General features: G+C 36.2%; 2 protein-coding genes across 2 annotated transcripts; one reads left to right on the forward strand and one right to left on the reverse strand.

Annotated features, from left to right (window-relative positions):
- The first annotated feature begins 6,375 nt into the window (after positions 1-6,375).
- Positions 6,376-10,617, forward strand: LOC136235677 (chlorophyllide a oxygenase, chloroplastic). Its single transcript, XM_066025537.1, has 9 exons — positions 6,376-6,558; positions 7,131-7,367; positions 7,482-7,586; positions 7,778-8,053; positions 8,145-8,292; positions 8,402-8,586; positions 8,711-8,823; positions 8,947-9,241; positions 10,025-10,617. The coding sequence occupies exons 1-9, from the start codon at positions 6,481-6,483 to the stop codon at positions 10,193-10,195; spliced, it is 1,608 nt and encodes a 535-aa protein (XP_065881609.1). The 5' UTR covers positions 6,376-6,480; the 3' UTR covers positions 10,196-10,617.
- Positions 10,550-11,131, reverse strand: LOC136235678 (uncharacterized). The gene has a single exon (XM_066025538.1). It carries the CDS (start codon positions 11,024-11,026, stop codon positions 10,700-10,702), a length of 327 nt encoding a protein of 108 aa, XP_065881610.1. The 5' UTR covers positions 11,027-11,131; the 3' UTR covers positions 10,550-10,699.
- Positions 11,132-12,152: the final 1,021 nt, after the last annotated feature.

The following is a 12,152-nucleotide window of genomic DNA, read 5'->3' on the forward strand; positions in this document are numbered from 1 at the left end:
TTGGGAGAGGAAGAAGAGAGCCACTTTTCTCTTTTCCATTTTTCTAACACTATGTGATTTTTATTAAGGGTTAGGGTTATAGTTATCTATTTATAGCTTGTAAGTGAGTCTTAACGCTAATTATTCATATAACCTTGATCCGATATGTATTCATTGTGGGCGAACTATTTGATCCAAGCCAATATTTCCAACATCTCATACTCGCACGTAACGGAACATATTCCTCATCTTTTCTCTAAATCACATTCATACTCGTAAATAGTTCATGTTATCATTATACAAACAAGAGCTCTAGTGTTATGCACTCATTAGAGATCTATAATGTCTTGTTAGGCATGTATCAAACCTAGTACTATACACTCGTTGGAGGTATATAATCATTTTCGTTGAAAATATGGATCGTAACAGATTGTATGGTTTATCCTAAATTTCACATTACATATCCACTGTAGTTTCTCGGATATCTACAGTTTTCTATTATAGCAATTATGCATGAGTGCATGATTACCCTGTTGGTGAAAAACATAAACTTGAAGATGTGTACACATTGGAAATATTTCCCTCTTACTATATTCCTTCCATCATAATATAACTCACTTGTCTGGTCGATATCATACAGGTTGAATTATCTTATGGCCCTTGAGAGTATCATTCCAAAGTTAGATCGTACTTTTAGAATAAGTTAAGGATCCTAAGGATAAATATGTAAAACTATAGTTTTACAATGTGAATCACATACTAGGAAAAGTTGAGATCATAAATTTTCCATCTCGTGGCCGCAACACACATGGTATGAAGTCATATGTTATAATGTTCTATTCTTTCATTTTGAAAGAAGCACTTGTATCATTAACGCCATAGGAAAGCATCGATTCAGATGTGTCTAAACATCCAACCTTAGTCAACTGCTATTTAGAGACTACTTTCGTCAATAAAGACAAAAGGCCTTAACTTACTTTTAATTTTGCCATTTAGATTGCACATCATACTTATATACATATTTAACATGTTATCATCTTGATTTTTTAATAAAATCACTTTCATATTTCATGCAAGGTGGATTTATTATTGATTAAGCACTCGATTCATTCAAGACCAACCACGTCCTTCCATTTATCATCACTTGACTCGCGTGGGAGAGTTATTTCCCTGCCCGACATACTTAATTGTATTCAAAAAATATTAATGAATAATATCCACACTCATATATTGTACACATTCAAACTTTATTGAATGGTCAAGTTCTCAAAACACATAAAAAATGAAGTATGTTTAGATCCAACACAAAAATTGGGATCTAACATGTTTCACATAAAATATCTCTTATGACATGTTTGGTAAGTAAATCTACTACAATGTCATGACTCGATACATACTTTAGATTAACTTTTTTTGCGTGCAATTAATTCTTTAACAAAATGATACTTAATCTCCATGTGCTTTGACTTGCTAAGAAAAATTTGATCCTTAGCAAAAGCTTATAGAAGATCATTGTTACTCACTACCTGAGTATGTAAGGTACTAAAACTTCAATGGTCACAAACTGATTTAACTACATCTTGTATTATAGACGAGTATCACATATACTCAACTCCTATGGAAAATAGACAGGAACAAGTTTTCTCACTACTAAATGAGTATGGAATCTTAGCCTAACGATATAACATATGTAAAAATGGATTTTCTCAAATCCAAGTCTCCTTCTCAATCTTCATATATGTATCCACTTAGTTATCAGAGAGAGTAATCCGCATTTGTCTTAAAATAACTTAGTATCATATTCATAATAATTCAATTTGCTTGTTCTCTGTTGGACGTATATCTACTTACTATCTTAATGAAGTGACTAATATCAGGTCTTGTACACAACGTAGCGTACATCCAACTTAATACGATATTAGCATAAGGAAAATTTCTTATATGATTAATCTTTTGTTGTGTTAAGGGACACATTTCAATGCTAAGGGTTATACCATTGGCCATTGGGCTATCGACGGGTTTGCAATCTCGTATATTGAATTGTTTAAGAATCTTGTTAATTTATGTCTCTTGAGGCAAGGTCAATAATTTTGTTGAGCGACCTTTTGAAGTCATAACTCCAAGCATATAGGTTGATTCATCTATGCCTTTCATTTCAAAACTTGGGTTGAACCAAACTCTGACTTGGTTTACGTATTCAATTATTATTACAAGCTATGAGGATGTCATCAACATATAATGAAAACATGACAAATTTACTTGCTGAGCACAATGACCTGTTTCAATTAGATTGACGTCATTCGAGACCAACTCATTATGAAATCAAATACTATATTGCCTTGAAGACTATTTAAGGCCATAAATTGATTTACTCATTTGGAAAACCTTTTGTCCTTAGCCTTTTGGAAAATTTTAACCTTTTGTCCGTAGCCATTTGGAAAATAATATTATTGAAATAGACACTTAAAAAATATATTATTTAAGGTTTTTCCCGAAGCAATTGCATACGTAACTTTTACTGTTGAAATAGACACAAAGTTAGTGAACATGCCGCCATCAATGATAGATCAAACTTATTGAAATACGGGATTTGACACATCAACGTATAATATTTCGTTCCATTTTACAATTTTAATTTTTTTTCTTAAAGTTTTTCATCTTAGATAACTTTTAGGAAATTGAGCAATACACAAAACTGGGATTAAAAATTGATAATTATCGTAACATATTACAAATAATTAAAAAAGATTAACGTACATGTAAGCATTTCTTTAATTGATTATAATTTAGTTTAATTGATTCAAGTTTACTAAAATTGCTCCTAAAAAATTCAAGAATTTTTTAAAAGTTTTTCATAATTTCTATATATGTACAACATTTTTTATTTTAGAATATTTATAAAATCAAAATTAAATATTACGTGCAAACAAAAATTGAACAAAAATATCTAGAAAATCAGAAAGATTGTAAAAATAGAAACTGCTAACAATTTAGACCAAAACGATGCCGAATCGATCCTCCACGGGCTGGCATGCACTTCACAGACACATAACGCATGGAGTCCATATGCGCCACATGGTACGCGGTGAATGGATGTTATCTACCACGTGTCTCATCGTGATTAGCATGTGTTCTACACGCGCGATATGCGGCAACATGCTACTGGCCTAGGGCTTGCATCGCATGTCACACAATATGAATCGTTGCATAACACGTGGCTTGACGCATCATTGGCGTCACAGGCGCGACTTGTCTTAGGTGGCGCATGAAAGCCACACACTACCTTCTTGATGTCCTTTGGCCCTGAAACGTTTTCTGGACTAGGGTTTTTGGGATATCTGGTCACATTGGTGAAGTTTATTTATATGACAAACAAAAGCTAAGGTTTGAGAGCCACACACTCTTTATCGCGATTGAAATTCATTTAGTTTCGAATAAGAAAGCCCAAATCTCAAATCATAGTATGTCTACACGATTTCAATGTCATGTATCCATTGTCACCACAATAATGTCAAAATACAATTAACTTTAAGATATTATCCAACAACATCGAAGATAGCCTAATGAGGGAACTTTTTATAGCAATTCCAGGGATCAATCCAACATTCTCTCCAATATCATTTGTCATTCCAAGGATTATAACCCCTTGTGGAATTCCAATACTTTTTTGTGATTTATGATGGAGAACGATGGAAAGGATAAATCCCCTTTTGGAATAAGCTAGAGAGCGACGATCAGCGACCAACGATATGGATAGCGGCAACCGGTATCCACAAAGGAGGAGGAAGAAGTAAAACCATCTCAATCGTTTTTTTTTTTGTTATTCATTAATGAGTTTTTTAATAGATGATGTGAAATAAGTGGGAGACACTAATTAGCTTTTCACACGGGAGATCTCTAATTGAGTTGGAAGATGAGGTTATTAATATAAATTCTTCTGTGTCTATGTCTGTTTTTGTGCTTGTTCAATATAGATATCAATAGAAGAATTCTCTGCAGTGTCCCAACTAAGAACATCGAGGTCTAGTATTATGAGACCTACACTTAATATTTTATTTTTTTCCTCTTGCTAAATAAGTTTGCAAATACGATCACCAGTAAAATATACATTGAAGCATTTATAATTGGTTTGAAAGCTAATAAAGATGCTCTTATTCTTATAGTTTTGATTTAGTGCCCATTTGCCACAAATTGTAGGGAGCCATTTCTTCGTTATTTCGTAAATGGATCAAATCTCGATGCCTCATTTCAAATTTATTTCTTAAAGCTATGGATCATTACTTTAGTTCGCAACGTTGTGGGTTGTAGCAATTGTTAATTCAATCTTGATTATGTGTCATGTGAGGAATTTGTTGGTTTTTGACAATGAATATTTGAATATTCATTTAACGCTACGTGACATATGACTCTACACGAGAGAGATTAATTAATGTAACAATGGTTCTATAAAGATTTCAAGATGAGTTTAAGATACTTTAGAACTAGGCAGTGACTATTACGCCTTCCAAAACGCCTTTTATCTTTGGGGTTTGGATTCCTCCTCCTCTAGATTCGTTAAAGTTTCATACATATGGCTCTGCAAAAGATTCTCCTAACGTGGCAGGAGCATGTGGAGTCCTTGAGACTACTCGAGTCTAGGCTCTAGGGGATTTCACATTCCATATTACTTCTTCTTTGCCTAAATGGCAGAGCTGAGAGGGGCCGTTCATGCAATTATAGTTGCTCAGAGAAATAGTTGGAATAAACTTTAGTTAGAGTGTGATTTGACCTATATTGTTATTTGTTTAAGAAGTGCTCTATAAAGGTTTCTTGAAGAGATTGAACAAGATTGGTTAAGCTGTCTTCAATATCTTAACTCAATGAATTTTATTATCTTGCACATTTATAAGAAAAGTAATCATGTATCGAATGATCTGGTTAAATTTAATCTTTATTCCCCTTATATCTGTTGAATATGTATGTAATGCTTTTATTTGTGATGATTTTACGAGAATTGTAGTTATTTTTGACGAGGTGAGCCGGTTTGACAACCTAGTTTTTTTGAATGAAAGAATAGTTTTATAAATGAATCAACCAAGAGCCAATAGACTTATAAAAGACGGGGGAATATAGTTCATTATAATCAACACCGGGGATGATAATCCTAGTCTAGCCGCCTCGTCTTCCATGCAATTTTTCTCTCTTCGTGTAAATCAAAACTCACAACTAGGGATAGTTTCGGCAATAGTTCGACAATTTGTAAGCACTAAACCGAGGCATGAAAAGTCCTCTTCAGATTCACTACATAACGCGTTAATAACAATCTGAGTATCCCCCTCAACACATACCAAGACATCTCCTATTTCCTTTACCCAGCCAAATGCTTCTCGGCGAGAAATTGCTTCCGCCAGGGAAGGAGGTAGATAGCCATACACAACCTTGTACATGGCAGCGACAAAAGCTCCTTCCCCGACCCGAGAGCTTGCCGGAGGAACAACTGCATCAAAATTAATTTTTATCTCTGCCCCCGTCGCAGTCCAAGCCGTGTTCTGCTGATCTACCCGAACACCAGACACATTTCGATTTAATTCCTAAGCCATAGACCAGGAACTCAGCACCGTCTCAGCCCTTTGTTCCATAATCTACAACATAGTAACCACCTCATTCCACACTTTCTAGTTCTTGCAATACCAAATATACCACAGTAAAGTAGCGCATTTCATGCAGACTTCAAAGTGCTTTTGTTTAGTAATTCTGCCCACCAGTTACCAAACTCCCCTGGCTGTGAACCGCGTAGATGAGATGCTGATGAGCAACTCCAAGCAGTAGCTACAACGGTGCAATGCAGACAAATGTGTGATAAAGTCTCATCGGGTCCCAAATATAACGGACATTGTAAATTAATATTGACCCGTCGGGATTAGAGAGTTTGACAACCTAGTTTAAATGTTCATTGTTCCCTTTTTCTAGCCTCCCCTTTAATAATAATAATAATAATAATTTCCTTTTCTAATCAAACAATGTGTGCAACTTTTCCCTTTAAAGGAAAGAGCAATAAGTGCAAGTTTGAGCTCTAAATCCGATCATCAACAAAAAGAAATGGACGGCTAAGATCTCATGCGTTTTCAATCTCAGACCCCACTCATTCAACTTCATAAAAATCAAAGAGGACAAACCACAATAAACGCAAAGGGATAGAAAAATATATCTTCAGAATCCGACGTGGCAATGAGCGATATATCACAGCCAATGAGCGAAATATCCTTTCCCTCTCAGCAAACTTGTGGAAGCAGCAGGTGCCACGTTTTATGCCACAGAGTCCACACTTATCCACGTGGCATCCCATGGAAGGCCAGCTGAGATCGCGCGAAACACCAACTTCTTATCAACAAATAAGAATAACCCTCTTGTAACAAGAAAAAAACAAATATCCCTCTTCCTCTACATTTCCCTTCTTTTCTTCTCTTCTCTTTCTCTCTCTACGGTTCGTCGTCGATCGATACCCACTCATTTTCAAACGCTATGAACTCTGTAGCTACCGCTGCAGCACTCTCTATCCCCATTTCTTTCTCTAGATCGTCTAAGTTCAACACTAAAAAGGTTAGCTTCTTTTGTTTCTCATCTTCTCAACTTATCTACTTGTTTGTTTGATTGATTGAAAAATACGGTACCAGTAGTTTTTTTGCTTAGCCAATGAAGTTATCAAATCTCTAGAAACGTTCAATTGAGCTGATTGACTTCTTAGGTTAGTTCTGTAGATTTCGTGTGTGCTTAATTACTCTTTTAGTACGGTCGAACTTCAAAACCGGAAGCTATAGCCTCTGAACTTGGCACTTTCTAATATAATGATTGTTTAGAGAGAATACTCTGAAAATAGTAATTTGTGAAATTAAAACAGTAGTTTGATGGGAAATATGGTTAGAAACAACTTTAATTCATAGAATTTTCCATTTTGAGATTATCCTTAATCATCTTGACTTTGAATGGTGAAAAGAGCCATTATGTTAAAAGTGCAAAGTTAGGCCATAATGTCCAATTTTGAGGTTGAGAGGCTATAGTGAAAGTAAGGAGGAGCCGTGAATGTAGTTTACCCAAACTCTAGATTTTTGATGAATTTAAGTAAGTTGAGATGCTTAGTTGAGTCACTGATAGTGATCGGTGTGTGTTTTCAGGGAGCTAGGGGTGGCTTTGGTGTATTTGCAGTATTTGGGGAGGAAGGAGGGCTAGTAGATAAGAAGAGTACATGGAGTGCCCTTTTTGATGTGGAGGATCCCAGGTCTAAGATGCCACAACTTAAAGGCAAGTTTTTGGATGTTAATCAAGCACTAGAAGTGGCTAGGTTTGATATTCAATATTGCGATTGGCGAGCTCGACAAGATGTTCTTACCATTATGCTACTCCACGAAAAGGTATTAAATTCTTGCCTCTGTTGAATTGAGTTATGGATATTGGATACTATAGTTACTCTTTTCAGCTTTTAGCCATATGCATTTGACTTCTGACCTTGAGAAATGTTGCTGTAGGTTGTGGAAGTTCTAAATCCTCTAGCTCGTGAATTCAAGTCTATTGGCACCGTGAAGAAGGAGCTTGCTGAATTGCAAGAGGAATTAGCCGAAGCTCATCAACAGGTCTGCATATCATCCATAAAGAGATAGAAAATGTTATTAACTATGATTTCAAACAATTCACATAAACCTTATGATACACCACTAGTCAGTTGTTTATTTCATAGATTCATTAGATTAGGATGCATTCGTCGACATATTCTAAAGAAAATGTCATCTTGATGTGCTATTATCTGATAAATGAATTACAACAGGTTCATATATCTGAAGCAAGGGTTTCTACTGCTTTAGATAAACTGGCTTACATGGAAGCTGTAGTCAATGATAAGCTGTTACAAGATAGAACCACAACAGAATCTGATCAAACATCCCCTTCTCCTAGTACTTCTACTCAATCTGTGGATACTGTAGAAAGGAGATCACGTCGTAAAAGCTTGAACGTTTCAGGTCCAGTTCAACCTTACCATCCTCACCTTAAGAATTTCTGGTACCCTGTTGCTTTCTCCACTGATCTGAAGGATGACACCATGGTGAGTTGATTTTTCAAATACTTGCAGTTTAAGTAGATATAAGTTTAGGTATTTGCAATTTACAAGTCCTTAATGCAATTTTGGTGTTTAGATTCCGATTGAGTGCTTTGAGGAACCATGGGTTATCTTTCGTGGAAAAGATGGGAAGCCAGGGTGTGTCCAGAATACCTGTGCACATAGAGCATGTCCTCTTCACCTTGGTTCAGTGAACGAGGGTCGCATCCAATGCCCTTATCATGGTCAGTCAAAAAGAAAATAGGATGTTTAAATTTCTTCATATGAGATATCTATTGTGGCAAAATAAACAGATTACTAATCATTGAAAAATTGGTGAATGATACATATCAGGGTGGGAATACACAACAGATGGAAAGTGCGAGAAAATGCCATCTACGCGACTACTTAATGTGAAAATAAAGTCAGTCCCATGTTTTGAGCAAGAAGGAATGATATGGGTTTGGCCCGGAAGTGACCCTCCTGCAGCAAAGCTCCCTTCATTACAACCTCCTCCCGGTTTTCAAATCCATGCTGAGGTACATCTTGAATGCACCAAAACCTTGTTTCCTTTTGGTGAATCATGAAACTTATTTAAATGTTTGCATCACTTATTAAAGAAGAATATCATCTAAATATATGCTTTGTACTCGTATATGATAGATTGTCATGGAACTTCCAGTGGAACATGGCCTCCTCTTAGATAACCTTCTAGATCTTGCTCATGCCCCATTTACACATACATCTACATTTGCAAAAGGATGGACTGTACCAAGGTTTGTTCTTCAACTTCAATGCTGTAAACCACTTCAAATTTGGAAGTAAAAACTGGATTTTGCTTTTTATTTGGTAGTTATGATAAAAACTTGAGCTTGATTTTATTTGGTTTGAATTCTCAGTTTGGTGAAATTTTTGACGCCTGCATCTGGGCTCCAAGGATATTGGGACCCGTATCCAATAGATATGGAATTTCGACCGCCTTGTATGGTGTTATCGACTATTGGAATCTCAAAGCCTGGAAAGTTAGAGGGGAAAAGTACAAGACAATGTGCAACTCACCTTCACCAACTTCACGTTTGCTTGCCTTCATCTAGACAAAAGACTAGGCTACTATACAGAATGTCACTGGATTTTGCTCCCATTCTGAAAAATATTCCTTTCATGCACTATCTATGGAGACATTTTGCTGAGCAGGTAACTAATTTGTTCAAAAGAACACTTTTTTGTATCATGGTTTTTTAAAGAGTATAGTCTCAACTTTTTCGCCACATTGCATCAAGGCCTTGTGAAGCTTGGTGTCACGGGGAAAGACTTGGGCTATGCCAAAGTCCCTGTGCGTTGTAGAGACTTTCTCAAGCCTTTGGCCAACCAACCAGGGATTTCGCCTCTATAAGCATTCCATTAATTTCTACTTCCCAGTGCATGGATGAAGATAAGCCAATACTCATAAGCCTCTTCCCAATATCATCCCAAGGTCTCTCTGTGTATTAAATCTCGACCGTCATAGATGCACGCTCCACATCCCAAGGTCTATGTGTATTAAATCTCAACACACAAATCTCAACCTTCATAGACACGCACCAAAGCCACTGATGGCCATAGTTTACATAGAGGTCAGTCCTATGAAGATATCCGCCTCTCTTTCCCAAGGCCGGATGCCCATCTCCTGATTCACCCCAAGGTCTACGTGTATTAAATCTCGACCTTCATAGACACGCACCAAAGCCCCTGATGGCCATATGCCTCTGATGGCCATAGTTTACATAGAGGTCAGTTCCTATGGAGATTTCGGCCTCTCTTTCCCAAGGCCGGATGCCCATCTCCTGATTCACGCCGTATAGTTCTCATCTCCTATAATAGTGCTTACACTAATTTGGAGTCCTCGGAGCTTTGTTTATGTTTGGGCCAGTTAGCCTACTGGCCAGAGTTGTGAAAATGTTTTTCTGCTCAATAATTCTAACTTGAATGTATGAACAGGTACTAAATGAGGATCTGCGGCTGGTGCTTGGGCAACAAGAGCGGATGAATAATGGTGCAAATGTGTGGAATTTTCCTGTTACTTACGATAAGCTAGGAATAAGATACAGGCTATGGAGAGAGGCTGTGGACAGGGGAGAAAAACGATTACCTTTCAGCAAATCAACGTAAATTGAACACGAAAAACGAAAACGAAGACGAATCTAACTTGTTTGGATGCTTTTCAAGCATATCAACATCTCTCATTCAACTTAACAACGGTGGAGCCGAGCAGGTTTGCAAATAAACAATGATGTGCAGTTCAGAATTTGATTTCTTCGAGAAGGACATTTGTTAATATGGAGGTAGTGAAGAGAGTGTTTCTGTTTCTGCATTCATGTCTCTGCAAAAGACAAGAGAAACTGTACACTTCTTGATTCAATTTTGTGTACAGTTCAATCTTTTTTTTCCCTCTTTTTTTTGATCTCGGAGAGACATTGAGATCATTTAAATATTATTTTCCATCAAGATGGAGGAAAACTGGTGTCAAGATGGAAATCTCTGTTGTATCATAGTAAACATTATATCAATGGAAATTCTACATTTTCAAGGCATATTATTTTCTTTTGGCACATTCACCAATTTTGTTCTCAAAGAGGAATTCAGAAATCACTTATATTACATCAAAAAGAGCAATTACAGAGAAGAGCCACAAAAAGGACAGAATTTGAACTGAGACTCCACAGCCTGATCACAAAAACGACACCGCAAGCTCTCCGGAACTGAATCGGTCTTTGAAGGCGGCGGGAGAGAAAAAGATTGAGGAAACATGAATTTACAATTGTTACAGTACATAGCAGGATCTTTACCAGGCCATTTCCAGACGGGAACAAAGAAGATCTTCAGAACCTTATCGTATTCAACTAGATCAGCCATGGAGCCGCAGTTTATGCATCTTCCGGCGCCTGATTTTAGGACCTTACTGGCTTGCTGCTCTAATCCACCGGCGAAGAAGAAGAACATCTTTTCTTTTACGACTTATATGAATTTTCTGTTTTTGAGTTGCGCTCTCTAGCTGCCGTGATTTTGTTGCTCAGTTGGTTTTATTGAAGAGTAGCGGTAGACTGATTTTTCTGGACGGTTCTGATTCGTAAACATTCTGGGTGGTTCTACGGGCTACACTGGGTTAAGTTGTGGAACCTGCGTTTAGTGCTAACGACTAGTCGTTTCCTCCGTAGGGAGCTTTTACATACAAGTAAGAATGAAGAATGAGGTTACCACATTAGCAATATTTTACAAATTTCAAAGCTTAGTCATTAACTTAGTAACTAATTTGCAATATTTAACAAACTAATACAAATACAATGAGTTTGGATTTTTAAAAATTTGTAAAATATTGGTGAATTTGTTAAATATCATCGTAGTTGGGTTAATACTCAAACTTTGATTTGAAATAAATTTAAGGCCATTTGGTTTACTTGCTGTTTACTGTTACGGTTTGTTGTTGGAAAATAATGCTAGCAGAGATTAACTACTTTATAAAAAGCTAATTTTCAGCTATTAAAGCAAATAAGAGATGTCTAACCAAACATTTAAAACTCTTAATTTTAAAGTAAAAAAATCAAACATGAGGACAAATGGTAGGAACCAAACACTCCTTTGTATTATCTACCAAATTCAAGTGCTATTTTAATCATTATTTCGGTACAAAAAAGAAAATTTAAATGTTCATCTATTGTAGATCTGTTCATTGATCAGACTCGGTCGAAATCGAGAGGTTAACCAACTATCATCTAAAAAGTCTAATCCAACTCCAGTTAAGCTGGTTGTTAATTTGAGTATACTCATATTAAAAATTAAATACATAATTTAATTCAAATAAATTCATCTGAAATAATATATAAATATAATAATTGATATTAAAAGAGTGGGTCGGGCAAGCCTGTATTATTTTTATAAATTCTAAGTCCATTTAGAAATATGCGGGTTTTAATGGATCTAAATCGGGGATTTCTAATGACAATTTTCTTTTCCAACCTTGATCCATCAGATAAGGTTTTGGACTGAATGGGTACGTAGACTTGTGAACTAATCTAAACCATATAAGTACTAATCTAAACAAATGTTATATGAATTGGATAATTTGAGG

Source organism: Euphorbia lathyris, chromosome 7, assembly GCF_963576675.1.
Source record: "Euphorbia lathyris chromosome 7, ddEupLath1.1, whole genome shotgun sequence".
NCBI lineage: Eukaryota > Viridiplantae > Streptophyta > Magnoliopsida > Malpighiales > Euphorbiaceae > Euphorbia > Euphorbia lathyris.